The 18,193-nt window shown below is 35.3% G+C and overlaps 1 protein-coding gene across 1 annotated transcript in view; it reads right to left on the bottom strand.

Annotated features, from left to right (window-relative positions):
• The window catches only part of mib1 (E3 ubiquitin-protein ligase mind bomb 1), a 251,283-nt gene that overhangs the window by 210,144 nt on the left and 22,946 nt on the right, over nucleotides 1–18,193 (bottom strand). Inside the window, exon 2 of the mRNA XM_085824668.1 lies at nucleotides 1,215–1,386. Coding sequence (XP_085680794.1) covers nucleotides 1,215–1,386 — 172 coding nt within the window. The remainder of the gene's footprint in view (nucleotides 1–1,214; nucleotides 1,387–18,193) is intronic.

Raw genomic sequence — 18,193 nt, 5'->3', positions numbered from 1 at the left:
AAAAAAAAAAAAAAGGCTTAATATTTATTTGTTTACTTTATTAAACATTTCTTTCAATGTTAGTTGTTTAAGTTGCTTCGTTTTTTTGTGCTAATACTTTCTCTTTAATTCTCTCTTCTATGGATCTTAGATCTTATCTTTATAGATGGCATTAACTACAAAGAGTTCTAACCAGTATCCTGAAAATTATAACCATTTAAACATTTGCTCGGTTTTAAAAGAAATCAAAGATGTACTTCTAGTACATCGTCACACAAGGCGAAAGTTCAAAATGCGAGTTCATTAGTATGTAAAATAAGAATGAAAGATGTGTTATGCTGGCGTGGAGGCAGTCAGAGGAGAAGTCATGTGATCTCGAGAAGGCACCTGGTTGATCGAAATCATTAAAGTTCATAAAGGTTCTTAATTTAACAATAAAAACACTTAATATGTAATAAATTTATGTATATTCCTTTAAAGCATCTCTCTTCTGTTTACGTGCATGAGTAGCGGATGCGCGCATTAAATGCACATGTGTAAACGTATTATGTGCATGTACAAACGCATAAGGTCCGGATAATAGATCATTCCGGATTAAAGACTTTGTACTGTATTAAAAATGAAGTGAAGTTCATTGTCAACAGCCTTTTTTCAGAAAGGGGGAAAAAAGGCAACATTTGGAATGAATTCCAAATGTTTTAACAAGTTTTTTTTTTTTTTTTTTAATATTCTGGGGAGGAGAATGAATTGGAATCTTAGCTTAACCAGACTGCTTCATGAGGCTATTTTGAATTCTTATTATTGTTACATGCAATCTAGGGCATGATGACCACCAAGGCTCACAAGGCCAGGGCCCAAGATTCATCCTGTACTTCTCCATAATCTTAATTTTGCTCTTATAAAACCAAAGAATGTAGGCACTGAAAAAGTGCTTTGTTGAACACAAATAAATCCTCAGTTTATCACAGAAAAAAAAATCTACTGCTGTTGCTCTTGTAAAGAAAATGGTACAGACACAAAATCCATAATATGATATCGCAAGTGCTTGCAAGATGTTATTACAATGAAGGGCAGGGGGCTTTTTGTAGCTAACTTATATAAAGCATTAAAAGAATTGCAACATTTTCAGATAACCGAATTTGTACTGCAGTAAAAATGGCACAATTAACTAACATTTAATTTTTACACAATATTAAAGTCTCTACTAAATACGTAAATAAGTAATAAATACGTACCTTTCACTCCCAGGAGTTGTAATCCTAAAAAACCTGTGTCTTAAATGATGCTTATCTCCATGATAGCATATGGAACACAAATCATAGTTTGTACATTCTGCACATTTCCAACGGATGCCAAATATAGGTTGCTGTCGACAAGTGTCACACATTGTCCCTTCATGTCTGATACCTAAAATTCAGATATATCAGTTAAAAAATTAGAAATATAATAACCAAACAGTATTCAATAGAAAAATCTATAAGAATTTATTAAACTGAACATGCAATTAATTGCTGAAGCTTATGAGCAAAATCTACAAATGCAAAATAAATAAATTAGAAAATGCAAATGGATAAAAAAAATCTTTTATGAAAATTTCAATTTCCTACAGTTACAGTGCTCACAAACTAAGCCATTTATTGACAGGATATGAAATTAATAGCAAAAATATAAACTTCATACAGAAGTTTGAAACAAAAATAATTTTGGATAAGTTTGGAAATACTTCTTTGGCTATAATCATATAATCATACAGGCATGAATAAAAAATGGAACATTCAGTATGTTGTCAATAGTTTGCCATAGTAAATAAAACATAAAATCATAATTTAGTTATAAAAAATTATGAATCTATATTAATTTAATCTTATATCTAAAAAGTAATTGTGTTCTAAGATCAATATAATTTATTTAAAAAAAATTAAATTACACTTAATTTTTAGGCAGTAACAAAAAATAATAGCATTTCAAGTTACGTTCTCATTATATTGCTGGCTGTTAAATGTAAAGTTTTTAAAAAATTTACCAATATTTTGTCAACAACAACAACAACAACAAAAAATTATTAACAACATCTCGAAGTACATTCTTGTGACATGATGTTCTGTTAATTAAAACTATTTGAAGACTGCAAATTTTTTAGAAGTAAAAATATCAGTTGATATGAAGATTCTAAGAGTCGATTCTCAGTTTTATAAGCAGCTTATTTAATATTTAAAGAAAAAAAAGTTTATTCTGAATTACTTTTTACTGTAGTTGTATAGGAGTCTGATTCCTAATTTTTCCAATAATCTCCTATTTCTTGAATTGCAGTTTATATATTCCTGAATTTGCAAAAGGTGTCAGTACCAGTTATATTATAAGTCTTGTTTTTCTAGAATTTGATATAAATAGTTATAGCATAAAAAAAAATTACATATTTTTTGTTGAATCTGTTGATGGCCCATATGCATCAAACGATCCAAAGGAAGTGGGCATGACAACACATGGCCCCATCATAATTAACATTATCGGGCTCCTGTTTAAAGAATATTTAGTCAGTATTATACAGATGAGTTTCTGTTATAATAATATTTTGTTGGCATTCTTTTAACAGTTTTTGTTTTATTATTATATCTTGTTTAGGATTAGACAGCATAAGTTTGAATTTACAATAATGCATGCATCACTATATTAAATGTTGGCTTGTTTTTATAGAAAATTTAATATAAATAGTAGTTATAAAAATTTTAAAAAAATTATGCAGTTTTTGTTGAATCTATTATACGACCCACATGCACAGGAGGATCCAGGCGAGTATTAGTTAAAGAAAATGAGTTTCCTGTAAACAGATGAGCGTTAGGTTGCATTATAAGTTTTTTTCCTGGCGTTAACAGTAAAATTAGAGTTACAGAAATTCGAATAGCAAGAGGTATCATTAAGCATAGAATTCCAAAAATGCAATATTATGGGGGAAGCTTACTAAGTTAGTTACGCATTTCTCCCTTGTCATAATATCATGCACAGACAAAATAACATATTATAAGAGAAAATCCTAACAAAGAAACACTGAATTTGAACTATTATTATAATTTATTTCCAATCTGAAAAGAAGAGACGTTCTGTGAACCCGTTTGACTGCCAAAAATACAGCCCTTGAATTTGAAATTTGCAAGCACTGTGTCAATTTTAGAAGTTGCTCAGGAATCTTCTACAAAAAAAATTTTTTTTTTTTTTTTTTGTTAATTTCCTTTTCTTATTAATAATCCTTCTTCCTCGAGAATTAAGGTAAATTGTGATCAACGGTTGTAATCTTGTATTAATTTTTAGTACATTCAGCATCACTGTTTACTACGTTTATCAAGAAATGAAAAACAAGCAATTCATTATTTTCAGGCTTATGCCATTTTAAAAGAGAATCACAAGTATTTCAGATCTCATGCAATCAAATTGTACATGAAAGAAGATAAATGCAACAAAATGCAATACTTAAGGCCAACAATTTAATTTAGTAAATAGAGGACCTTTATCTTAAAGATACACTTTTGGCTATCCAAAATGCAGCACCATGAAGAAAAAGATATCAAAGCCATATTTATTGGATAATTAATGTAAGGTACATGCATGTGAACTGATTAAAATTACAGTCCTGTTCAACTTCAGGAGCACAATGAAATCAGTTCTTTGTGTAGCTACCACTGTTCCGTCTCGGTTAGAATATTTCTGTGTATTTGTACTGGCTTAACGTTTGCAGCGCCACATAAGGTCAGTGGCAAGAGCCCAGTACTAATAAGTAAGCGATAGGGATGCACTTGGTCCACACCGAGCCTCCATTCCTCTGCCCGAACAAAGCGGCAGTCAATTGTTAATTGTTCCTTACTCACTCTTTGCCCATTTAAGCGGCATTATTGTGCTTGAAAGAAAATAAATGTTAAATTTCTCAACTTGACTTTTATGAATTAATATACAGTCCACAACTACCAATTGCTATCAACATTTTCGTCCTAATCGACCCGAAGAAAGAACAGCAACTATGGATAATATAATATCTTTGAATAGCCAACGCGGTTGTCTAAAAGCAAAAGTAACAAAACAGGAACATTCTCTGCGCGACTTGGTCGAAAATGAAGAAAGTGAATCATTTTTAGAAGTGAAATTGCAATCGTTACCAGGAATAAAGCAATCCTTGAATGAATTAAAACAGCGGTACTTCAATCTACCAGCAAAAGTCTCCATAGAGGAATCCTGTGAAATTATTGAAGAACTAGAGGATGATCTGGAAAAAATGGAGGTAGGTCTCCAAATACCTCCTTTCAAAATTAAAATCAAAAGTTAATGCATTACCATTACTTAATAGTACTGTTGAAAATATTAATGTTAAAATACTGTTACCTCAGTGCTCTAGAAAATATGAAAAATTTCATGATTTTAAATGCCAATTTATATCCTTAATTGCTGAAAATAAAAGGCTAACTGAAACACAAAAACTTTATTACGAGGGCTATCCAGAAAGTAGATTACGTTTTGGAATAAAAAAATAAACAAAGTATAGGAAACAAATTTTATTATATACAGATGAAAGCCACACTCAAATACTACTTTTCTACATAGTCACCATACAAATTAAGGCATTTATCGTAGCGATGTACGAGCTTGGAAATTCCTTTGTCGAAAAATTCGGCCGCCTGCGCCTTCAACCACTTCGTTACCTCTTCTTGCAGCTGTGCGTCGTCATCAAAACGCTGCATAGCCAGCCACTTCTTCATTGCTGGGAATAGGTGGAAGTCGCTCGGTGCCAGGTCGGGACTGTACGGCGGATGAGGAAACAACTCCCACTTAAAAGATTCAAGAACTTTACGAGTGACATTTGCCGTGTGGGGCCGGGCGTTGTCGTGAATCAACAAGATCTTAGAGCTCAACATTCCTCTGCACTTGTTTTGAATTGCTCTTCTGAGTTTTTGGAGAGTTTGGCAATACCTTTGAGAGTTTATTGTAGTGCCTCTTTCCAGGAAGTCCACCAAAATTACACCTTTTCTGTCCCAAAAAACAGTCGCCATCATCTTCCTTGCCGACATTGTTTGCATGCATTTCTTGGGTTTTTGGGGAGAACTTGTGTGCCCCCACTGCATTGATTGCAATTTTGTTTCACAGTTCACATGTTTCACCCATGTTTCGTCACCAGTAACGATGCGATCGAGTAAAGAGTCACCATCCTTATGGTAAGCGTCCAAAAAGTTCAACGCTGCAGCCATTCGCTGATTTTTGTGGTCCTCTGTCAAGATTTTTGGAATCCATCTTGCACAAAACTTGTGGTAACCAAGCTTTTCGCTGATGATTTCGTGCAACAAACTTCGCGAAATTTGTGGAAAACTCAAAGAAAGTTCCGTTATTGTGAAATTTCGATTTTCACGGACTTTAGCATCGACTTTTTCGAGAAGTTCGGCGGTCACTATGCTGGGTCTCCCACTTCGATCTTCGTCGTGAACATTGGTTCGGCCATTTTGAAATCTTATGACCCACTGACGCACTCCACCTTCAGTGATAATGTTGTCCCCATACACTTCACGAAGCTGCCGATAGATTTCTATCGGTTTACAGTTTTTTGCAGTCAGAAACCTTATTACTGAGCGCACCTCGCAGCTCGCGGGATTTTCAATTAACACAGACATTTCAAACCGTCACAGTATCTGAACGGAGCACAGCACGAACCTCTCACTAGCACGGCTAGATGCAGACTGAGCTGCGCAACGCTCTGACCCCAAGATGGCCGCGCTAGCCCCGCCCCTAGCGGACACAGACGGAAACGTAATCTACTTCCTGGATGGCCCTCGTATTTAAAGGCTGCTCTTAAAGGAGAAGCAAAAAATATCGAAAATTGTGACGATACATACCAGTCACTGTTTCAAGCTTTAGAATTAACGATATGAAAATGAACGAGTGATAATGGATAGTCATATTCAAAATATTTTGAATCAAGAAAAAATTCAGCAAGAATCACCTAAGGAACTTCGCCGATTATTAGATCATACCAAACGCAATCTACGCACCTTTAAAATGTTAGAGTACAATCTTGATAGGCTATCTAATGCAATTTTAATAAATATTCTCCTTCAGAAAATTGACAAGGAAACTCGAAAGCAATTTGAGCTTACCTTCAAATCTAAAGATGTTCCATTACTCGATGAATTTTTAAGTTTTCTTGAAAATCAAACTTTGGTTCTAGAAAGCATTCATAAAAACATGCCTATCAAATTTCCTCCTAAACCCAATATCAGTGCAAAACCAAAAGGTTTTGTTATAAATTCAATTAATTCCAACTCAAAAAAAATGTATCCATTGTAAAGGAAACCATACCCTCTTTAAACGTAGTGCATTCAAACAAATGAACGTTAAAAATAGGCTCATTATCATCAAAATAAAAAATTATGTGCGAATTGTCTAAAAACTCATTCCGGAGAATGCAATTCAAACTCTTCATGCAGCTACTGTCCGAAAACGTCATTCCCTTCTCCATAGGGACAATGACCCTCAGTGTCCAACGGACACTCCCTGCTTTCCGCCACATCATGGGAAAACAAACCCCTAAGAATAAGCTTCGAGTGAAAATATACAGCAAGCAGTACACAGTCTTGCATCCACTTCTGGTACGGAAAACACTGTCTTACTGAGTATGGTGATTATTTATGTGACGAATGTGCTCGGGCAGCACTGCAGAATAAGAGCCTTACTGGACTGCGGTTCGCAAATGAACCTCATCACCAAAGAATGCGCAGAATTTTTGGGCTTGAAAACTACACCCATCCGAAAGCACATTTCGGGAACAAGTGGATCAGCTCATTCAATCAAAGCGAAGATTTTCGCCCATATTTCGAATGAAAAAGAGACCTTTTCTCACAATTTAGAATTATGTATTATTCCAAAAATAACAGATTTAATTCCTTCAACAAAACTGGATATTTCTAATCTAATGATACAGCATGACATTAAATTAGCAGACCCTAACTTCTATACACCTGGTAAAATCAATATATTGATAGGAAATGAACTATTCTTTAACATCTTGAAGGAAGGTAGAGTTCAAGCGCTGAATGGAAACATGTTAGCATAAATTTAGGTATTTTGCATAATGAAACTCGAAAGGCATACGAAACGAACGTGCGCCAAGATATATATTGGCGAGAGAAAGTAAAGTTCGGGTACAATGCAGTATACTCTATTCTCACCTAGCTACTTGTACCTGGCTAAAGGTCTAATCCAGTAGTACTTTCTTCTCTTTCAGGTACGATGTCGAAGTATGTTCCTGTTTATTTTTCTTATTGCCTAAAATAGGTAAGCCTGGTGATTTAGGACTGATGATGATTCTCTGTAAGTTATTCTTTTCAATACTTCAGTGTTTTAATGTCCGTGAACATTATTACTTTTGTTATGCTTAAGCAAAATTATCCTATTTTTTTTAAATAAAGATTTCGTAGTTAATCTTTTGACTTATGATTCTTTAATTCTGTGCTTGAGGAAACGTACTCATTACGCCTTCAGTGCTAATGCATAACCAACAAAACATAATATTGCAAAACACAGAATTTGGTTATTTAATGGCAGGAGTTCTACCTACGGTTAATAATCACTCCTACTGTTATTTGATAAACGATTCAAGTCTCGATAACGCAATTAAGAAGTTTTTCGAATTAGAATCCTTTCCAGGCGATGGTAATGAAGTTGCAAAGAATGAAGAAATATTTTGCGAAAGGAACTTTAATGAAACATACTCGCATGATGAAACAGGTAGATACATACTAAAATTACCTATGAAGGATGATGCCACTTATATGCTGAGTTCATCTAAAGAAATTGCTATTAAGAGATTGAACACAATTTGGAATCGTCTTGATGCTAATAAAGACTATGGCTAATTTGTATAAGGAATTTATGAACGAATATTTAAACCTAAATCACATGGAACCTGTTATGCTCGTGGATAACTGTGACACTTGTTACTACATTCCCCATCATGCATTCCCCATCATATCACCCGGAGAAAACTTCAATTCGATTTAGAGTTGTTTTCGATGCATCGTGTAAATCATCCAGTGGCTATTCGCTAAATTCAATTCTATTAAACGGAGGCACAATTCAAAATGATCTTTTTTCTATAGTTTCCAGGTTTAGAAAACATCGCTTTGCCTTCAGTGCAGATATTAAGCAGATATATCGACAAATACTCATACACCCATCGCAAAGAAATTTACATCAAATTGTTTGGAAGCCAAGCCGCGAGGCCCCTGTTCAAGTGTATAGGTTACGTACAGTTACATACAGCACTACTAGCACGCCATTCTTAGCCATGAGAACCTTAAAGGCATTGGCAGCTCACAAACAGGAAAATTTTCCCAGGGAGGCCGTGGTCACATCTACGGATTTTTATATGGATGATATCCTGACAGGAGGAAATACTTTAGAAGAAGCAAAGGAGCTTCAGTCTGAATTAGAACAAATGCTTCATCGTGGAGGTATGGAGCTACATAAATAGGTGTCCAATCATCCTGACCTAGTGCATGATATTTCAACAAATGAATATTCTTTTGAATCTCAAGAAAGTACAGTGAAGACGCCAGGAATACTCTGGAAACCGAAGGATGATCACTAAACTTTCAAAACAGCTGTGAACAATCAAGATAGTTTTACTAAATGTCAGGTGTTATCTGAAATAGCTAAGCTTTTTGATTCCTTGGGTCTCATCGGACCCATAGTGATGAGGGCAAAAATATTCATGCAAAGACTATGGTTGCTGAAACTGGACTGGAACAAGGAATTACCTCCCAAGGAGTTGTGTGAATGGAAGACATTCCTTTCCCAGCTTCACTTAATTGATCAATTGAATATTCCCAGGTATGTTTTAACTGAACATTCTGTTAGAACTGAGATCCATGGGTTCTCAGATGCTTCGGAAAAGGCTTATGGTGCGGCTATTTACGTCCGTTGTATTTCCACTGATAGAATGAATTATTCCAATCTCCTTTGTAGCAAATCCAGAGTTTCTCCTATAAAGCCTGTTACAATTCCCCGTCTTGAATCGTGTGGGGCATTACTTCTGTGTAGGCTTGTGTCATAGGTAATAACAGCTCTGCAGCTAACTATCGATGATGTTTATTTGTGGTGTGATTCTACTATTGTTCTAGCATGGATAAGCACACCTGCATACAAGCTCAAAACTTCTGAATCGAATTGCTGAAATTCAAAACTTGAGTCACCAATTCAAATGAGATCATGTTGCCTCAAAGGAAAATCTAGCAGATATAATATCCCGAGGAGCAGACATTAGTGAACTTTTGGCTAATTTCTTGTGGTGGTCAGGTCCTGAGTTCCTCAATCAGCAACTTCCATAGGCAGAACGCATTTCTTATTCTACGGATGAAGAGTATGAAAAGGAACTGAAACAATCATCGAATCCAGTTCTGACTTTGACAATGAATGAACATTTTATAGACTCTTTTTTGAAACTTTCCAATAATTTTCATAAACTAATCAGAATTCTCAGTTTTATTTTCAGGTTTATCTTAAATTGTAAATCGCAGGATAAGATGCAGGGATATTTAACTCTAGATGAGATGAAAAAGGCTGAGGAGTTTCTTATACGGCATGCCCAATTAACTGCCTTTAATTCAGAAATTACAACTCTTCGACGAGGTAAACCTGCACAAAGTAAGTTAAAAAGTCTTGACCCTTTTCTAGATGAGAATTCTCTTTTAAGAGTTGGAGGAAGATTAAAAAACACAAATTTATTATTTGATTGTAAACACCAGTTAATTTTGCCTCCTACTCATAGAGTTACTGTATTGATTTTTGAGTATTTTCCTAAGAAGTATCTACATATTGGAGAGCAGGGTTTACTTCATCAGGTGCGTTTGAAATATTGGCCCATTCACGGCAAGGGCTTGGCTCATAAGATAGTTCATCCTTGTGTGATTTGTTTTAAAAACAAACCTATCACAGCAAATCAGGTCATGGGTAATCTTCCCACTGAGCGTATAACTCCAACTTCACCCTTTCTTAATTGTGGCGTTGACTTTTGCGGACCATTTCATGTACTATTCAAGAGTCAACGCAAGGGAATTTTTCCTAAAATCTATGTTGCTGTATTTATATGTTTATCCACAAAAGCAATCTATTTGAAGATAGTAACAGACTTGACATCTGAAGTCTTTATAGCAGCTCTTAAGCAATTTTGTGCTGAAAAGGGAAAATCTCTTCCATCATTACAGATAATGCCACAAATTTTAAGGAGGCTCATACAGAGTTAAAGCATTTACAGAAATTGATTAAAAAACCAGATGAGGCGTTATCCATCTATTTCACGTCAGAATGTATAGTCTGGAAATTAATGCCCCCTAGATCACCGAATTTTGGTGGACTGTGGGAAGTGGCAGTTAAATCCTTTAAGTACCGTCTTAGAAGAACTATGGGAGGTACTAAGGTTACTATGGAAGAATTTCTTACAATCATTACTCAGATTGAAGGAATTTTAAATTCATGCCCGTTAACCCCTATGTCTAATGTTATTAATTAATTTGAAGTTTTAACACCAGGACATTTTTTAGTTGGCCGTCCAATCACGTCTATACCAGAACCTGAACTTATTGAAATTACTGATACAGTCCAGTCTTTAATCCAAACTCATCGGGACTTTGGAGATTCCAGATTATAGATCATCAGTTTAAATCTGGTAAGATGGCATGCAGAAATTATACAATTAAAAATATGAAACCGTAATTTATGAAATAAAGAGCAATTATTATCTAAAGGGTATCAAAATTTATAAAAAAAAAAGCTCAATATTAATTTGTTTACTTTATTAAACATTTTTTTCAATGCACGCATGCGTAAAGCATACGTTACGCATAGTCAAAATTAGAAAATTGCAACCAAAAAACTATTTGATTTGTATTCGTGATATTTATAATGACGAGGAATTTGATTTAAATCATATCAAAGACTGAGTACATCGAGATAAAATACTGCATTTAGTAAGGAATTATAAGCCGAATAAAATAAAAACATCTGCCTTGAAGATAAGGATTGACAGATTAACTTCCAAATCATTGCGCGCCGCGACGTTCCCCCCCTCGCGCAGAGCAGCGAGAAATTGATAAACAGATTTCAGAATGGTTAGAGAAACAAAGGAGCCTTTATCCATTTTCTGCAGCAATTCCACTTTTTGTTTGATGGACACTGAAACATGCTTTCCCTTTGTTGATCCTTTGGCAGCTCCAGCATCGGAAATTGTATTTGACATAATCGAAAGTTCAAGCTTACTTTTATAAAATTGCTCTAACAGTCTGCAAAAAATAATAAGCCAGATCCAATTCGAAGATTAAGGAACAATGCAATCTGCAACAATAACTGAAATAGATAATTAGATAATTTTAGCTTAGCTTATACCGTCCGTTATACATTAAATGTGCATGCGTAAACGTATTATGTGCATGTGTCAACGCTCTTTGAGGTCCGGATTATAGATCATTCCAGATTATGGGTGTCCGGATTAACGACTTTTGACCGTAACAGGTTATCGAGGTAGCAGCGCACAACAAAGTTTGTTCAAATAATATGGAAGCGTTGGCAAATAGATTACCTCAATCACTTGCAACAGCGCAATAAATGGCAGTTTCAGAAATTCAATGTAGAAACAGGTGCAATGGTTTTACTCAAGAATGAGAATTTGCCTCCTTGCTATTTTGCCTTAGGTAGGATATTTTGCCTTAGGAGACCATGCCTGGTTCAGATGGTAAGGTACGTGTAGCCAAAGTTAAAACTGTGTCAGGAATCTACTAAATCTATATCAAAGATCTGTTTATTGCCAATGTAATATTCAAGTTTCTACTGACTTTGTATATATTTGTGGAATCAGTTTATACATTATAAGAATTTAATTATGATTATATTGTTTTGTATGGCTTATTTTGATATATATGTGTATTATAACACTTTTTAATTCAACTTATATATTGTTTACTATTTTCAATATTTAATGCTCTTCATTCCATACTTCAATTTTAGATCTATGGTAATCTGACAATTATTTATGTGATTATCAATTTTGAACTATTGTAATTTGTCACTAATTAATTAATTGAAATTTTTGTATCAAATTTCAATGCCGGGCAGAATGTTCCGTATTGGTTAAAATATTTCTGGGTATTTGTACTGGCTTGCTATCAACAACCACAATTGAGAAGCTATGGATGCATGTCTGGGATATTTCAGTCCAAGCTGTTTCCATATGTTGCTTGACTTCATATGGCATAGCCACTACATTGTATGCTGTGCATTATGCCAGCCATCAACATCATTTTGAGATGGGATATGGTGTGTGACAGACAATATATTGAGAGAACAGCGTTGCTAAAATAATAGTGTGACCTGGTGGGCAATGACAGATCATTGTATGAAGCATGCCATGCAATCATACATTGTCTGGATGAATTTGGCTGCAAGCAAGCCTTAAAAGCTAAGGAAGGACAAAAGGCTAAGATTTTAAAGAGGTAGCAATGGCTACTGAGTGTGTCAGTAATATATCTAGCAATTAGGGAAGTCCAAGAGTAAAATCCAATACTCCTAAACTATAACTCTAGGTAGCAGACAATATGTCATTGTAGGCAGAACTGAAATTTATCTATAAAGACAATGTCATGTCATTTGTTTGTCCATGACTGACATTCAACACACCACTGCAGTCACATATAATCATAGATGTGGCATAGAATACTGGTGTTCAAAACAAGTGATGCCTTGCAAAGATTCTTCTTCTCTGCTGGCAGCATCAAATGGTAAATGCTGACACAGACTGATATGAAACAGACATTCTTACACATCGTGAGATATTCTTGAGATTGCTGTGCATTTTGTCATAGAAATGCACACAGCAAGCTTGTCCTCTCATTTCATGCTGTGTCAAATTTGATTGAATCATTCCTGTTCCCACTGATTTTGTACTCACATCAACGTGTTTTGATTTTGTCCAACATGAGCACCAATTTCCAGTAGTCTTTAACATCTACAGTCCACAAATCCTTTATTAAACACAGAAACTTGCTCAAGTAACTGTCATATTTTTTGACGAGGCATTCTTCTCATGCAAGGAAACAGTGAGATAATTTGCAATTCTAGTTCTAAAGCCTACTGTTCTCCCTTTAATAATGCTTCTAAGGCTGCTATCACACGTCGGTTTGTTTCGAAAGAACAACTGTTTGGAACAATTTTTCTGCTTTGTCACAACAGCCAATCACCACAGGTCGCTTTGGGGTTAACACAGGGGAAACTGGTTCTCCATTACAAACAAGCTAACAGCATTTGGCGCTGATAGCTGATTGGTTGAAAACGAACAACTTGCAACTTTTTTCGAAAGGAAGAAAAAAGTCGCACGTCTTTCTTTCAATAGTAAACCAGGCAGAAAAATTGTCCCAAACAGTTGCTCGTGTGAAACAAATGCCGTGTGATATAGGCCTAAGTAGCATTATTGGTTTATCATCAAGACGATTCAACAAAATGATAATTTAAATATTGCCTTAAAAAATATATTTGGAGAACTCAGGAATTTCTTTTGCGTGTTTTTCCCAAACAAAGAAAGTTTTTCTCAAACAAGTATTTTTTCCACAAGAATTAACAACAAAATTTGTTGTTATACTATTTACACAATTGGAACTTTTGGTATTTGTGACCTTAAAACAAAATGATGATTTAACCATTATGGGGAGACAAAATGTTATGTACAATACATAATAACAGAATGACCAGAAGCCAAAATAGGGCAATTTTGAAGAATTAAAAACGTTTGAAGCATCCTTTTATCATTTAAACAATGAACACATTCAAATTTCTCCCTTTCAGTTGTTCATCTGTTATAAAACCACTCAAGTAGATTCCACCATTCCCAATGATTTTTGGTTTTTTCTAAAAGCAGTTGCTGTTGAAAATATGGAAATAAGTGAAATTTAGCAATAATGTTAACTGGACTAAAAAAAATTTTTAAATGGACAGTATATTCTCAGAAATAGGGCCCATCTTTAGACAAGTTTCATTGCGTTTATTATCAAGACATACATTCCGATGCTACCTTTGCTTCCAACAAACAGAGTTTATTATCAGTGTTACAGATTTGGGGGAGGCAATGATTCCTTGATTATGAGGAGAATATTGCTGTACTTCACTTTGTTTTGGTTTTGAACAGTAGGCATTGCTTACTGTGATCATGTTTGTTATTTTGATAGCAAAATATGATGAGAAGAAATATCTTTCAAAATAGCAAATAAATTTAACTAATTTAATATAACTAGAAACATATAAATACACACCTTCACAGCATTTTAATTGCAGAAAACATCATTTTTAGTGGAATTGATACAAGAGTTACACAAAAGTTCATTTATGGAATGTTCAAGATGTTTCTGCAAGTTGTTTGACCAATGCTGTAATGTCTTTAATACTTTGACAATGCCCTTAATACTTCGACAGCAACCTTCATTTCAGCATTTTTAGGATATTCCCCAATTTCATCATCATCATCTTCAGAAAGTTTATCATATATGTTTGGATTTATTTCAGAAAATGATTTGCAAATATCTACTTCTGTTTCAATTGACAACTTGAATTTTGTTATCAGTATCCACCCATGCATTCCCTTAATTCCTCAAAATCCATGCGCAAATCTCGAGATGGTTACGAATTTGCAATGAGCTCACCTTCATTCAAATCATACATATATGCTCATCTGTGCGTGTGTGAGCGCAGATGATTTGTGTTATGAAGGGAAAAGTGTAGAATCAGCTTTCGCTGAACTGGAAAAGATCCTATTTTTTTCAATTATGAAAAGTTTGCATTTGTCCTTTTTTAAAATTGAAAATGTAAAGAGGCAGGCTGCTCGAGATCTGTGCGGAAAATGAAGAATCCAACACTAACACATCAATTCCTAATAAATAAATCATTCCATCAGGATCCATTGTTTTCATTTCAAGCGAATTTGAATTCAAAACTCATATTTTCTGAAATGTGAATTATTTTGCGACATTGCTGTTCAACAGAATCTGACCAATAAGTTCGGGCGCCAGTGAAGGACAGCACAATTATTCTAAAGCATGTGATGGTTGAAAGACATACAATACAGAATGTGCTTGATTAAGTTTCATCGGAATTTTTTGTTTATAATTCAGAAATACGCTATGCCCTCTCCGGGATTCGAACCTAATTATAGACGAGCTCACAAATCAGCGAATGATGAAACCATCCATATGTTTATCAGTACTATTTCTGATTGAATTCTGCCAATTGCACGATTTGGAAGCACTGTTCTTCCTCATCCCTTAAAAAGAAATGCTACAATCAACAATACAGCACAAGGGGTAACTATGCGAGTTCAACAATCCAACGGCCGAAAATAGGAGATCCAATGTAATATGAAAAATTTACTGAGTGCTGATATTCAGTGCATCTAAGTTGAGGAGCTACACAACGTTTCTGGATTACGGCTTCCATGTTCCCATATCTGGGTCCGGGGGTCTAATCCCGGCGAAGGGGCTGGCTGCACGAGTTTTCTTTGGCCTCTGCTAAAAGGGTTCTTGTGCATAGATATTTTTATGTCACAGTCTGTGGTATGGAAGACATCTGGATTTGACGCGATTCACAAAAGTTTCTGGAACATGAGAGATACGATCCAGTTTCCCTTATCGATACTCTCAAATCTTGCAGTGATCCCTTTCGTAGTTGAAACTGTATCAGCGTCTTTGGGCCCGGAAACGCAGTTAGCTGGAAACATTGCTTTTTCTTCTTCAACTTCATCTGTTTCATCCTTCATTAAAAAACAGTTATACTTAAAACACTTCTTTTTTGTCTTTTCTAAGATGCAGCTTTAAGACATACTCAGCAAATGCAGAACATTAAGAAGGACAGTTCTCCTGTATCATCCACATTATAAAGGATTCTAACACTTATCTCACAACAATAATATTCTTCCATCAGTCTAATAATCCATTAGTTACATGGTTGAACTAGAGCTGTGTTATTTGCTGGTAAATATAAAACTTCAATATGCTTAAGAGACATATTTACAGGTATTTACATATTGTTGTGTTTTTTGGTATGGGTTTCTGGATTTGAAGTGATTAACGACAACACTTGACGAAGTACCAAAACACAATGTATTCGTTAGTATGTAACAGCATAGTTCCTAAAGACATGTTACAGTCGTTGAAAAACTATAATAAAAAGGCTGAAACAATCAGCACAACAGCCTTCAGGACATCATGCTATAATGGTGGAGACAACTTCACGGCAAAGCACCAGAGTACAGCGACTCGGTTCGGTCGTTCTCAGAGCTCAACACACTCAAGATAAGACTCGATGAGGCACAAACTCACGATACACTCGATGACCTACTCGATAGACTCGCAAACAACTCGCTAGACGAGTCACTGACTGGATTGACTGATTTGACTCACTGACTCTCACTAGACCCGTGATCAACTAAGAGACTCTGACGAGACACACCAGACTGACGATCAATTCGCTACACTAGGCACTCACTGACTGACTGATTCATTCCGTGTACCACCAGTATTTATACAGCTTTTGGGCTGCCTTCAAGAACGTTCTGGTCCAAACCAGTAAGAAAAACCAGTAAGAATTCATTCTGGAAGGTTCTCCATCTGTCTATGGCATATCACCAATTTTGTAGTCAAATGGGTGATTTCTTGCCAAATATGGCAACTCTGCCTTCCTTTGCCATTTTCTGGCAACCTTAAACCCACCTTCCAGGAAAGCTATCTTACCACGGCTGGACATTTTGTAACACTGTCTCCTCCCAAGGACTGCAGGTCCTAGGCAGTGCAATCCTTGATCAGAAGCCAAATTTGATACAAATAAAATGTAATAAAACAAATAAATAATATAACTAAACAAACATTTACAGTAGATGCAAGTTATATACACAAATTAACCACACAGCAATTTTAAATTACATAAAGTTCAGAATTAATTTCCGTCTCAGGTTTTTCATTAAGTTATACCTGTGTCAAATACTCTTTCACAGTAGTTCTCAAATGTTTTGCATATCACAGTCTGAAGATTCAGTTTTTTCAGATTTTTCAATCCATGGGGAGATCTGAAACAGTTTGTTCACCACTCTGTAGTTTATTCGCATCATGTGCACAGTTCACATCGGAATTTATAGCAGTTAGTACATGCTTATTTACCTGTTCCGATATTTGCATTAGAGTTATGAACAGACTCCAATTCTTTACAAACAGCATTGTCCTGGTTTAGAATTAAGCAGGTGTCTGTACAACTTATATTACGAGACACACACTTAGTTTGTGAAGTGATTGAATTTTCTTGCAATACTGGAGCACTCTGAATAAGCTTTACATCAGCTTCTTCCATCTCAGCATCACATGCACTTTCAGATGGTTCAATACTTGCTAACTGCGACTTAGTAACTTCATTATCAATTTTTACCAACTTAACAGTACCATTTTCACTTTCTTTCAACTCCACTTCAAGCACTTGAGAATCAAGAACTTTATTTCCACGAATTATTCCTTCATCTTTTTCAAATGCTATACTAGCTACTTCTTTTATTTCTTCATCTTTACAAACATGATTATCACTTTCTTCCATCTCAACTTAAGACATTTGAGACTCAAGAGCATCTTTCATTTCTTCATTTTTTGTTTTCTTTCTTCAATCTCATAAGATGTTTCATCCTTCATTTCCTTCATTTTGATGTTTCATCCTTCATTTTGATCTTTCTCAGACACTACTACCTTCATTTCTTCATCCTTTAATTCTTCAGATGTGACTTCTGCCATTTCTACATCTTCTTTTATGGCTCCAGTTTCTTCTGCAAGCTCCACTTTCATCTGGATTTGCTCTCACAGCTCTTCTTGGCCAACTTTCATCTCTTCCGGCCCCACGTTCATCTTAGCCATGATCTCTTCATATCCAGCTTTTATCTCAGCCTTCATCTCTTCATATCTAGCTTTAATTTCTTCCAATCTGGCTCTTACAACTGCTAAGAAGTCTGTGAACTTCATTTTTCCGCCATGGCTTTCTCCTGCCAGGCGGATCACTGGCATTCCTGGTATTCACTCGCAAATCCCACTTCTGGCACCATCTAGTGTGCTTTATGTACGGGATTGTAGATTTGGAGTGATTAATGACAGCACTTGACAAAGAATCAAAACAAAATTTA

Source organism: Stegodyphus dumicola, chromosome 1 (genome assembly GCF_044657685.1).
Source record: "Stegodyphus dumicola isolate Sdum_Otavi_A_Nest chromosome 1, ASM4465768v1".
NCBI lineage: Eukaryota > Metazoa > Arthropoda > Arachnida > Araneae > Eresidae > Stegodyphus > Stegodyphus dumicola.
This window is presented reverse-complemented; position numbering and strand designations above follow the sequence as displayed.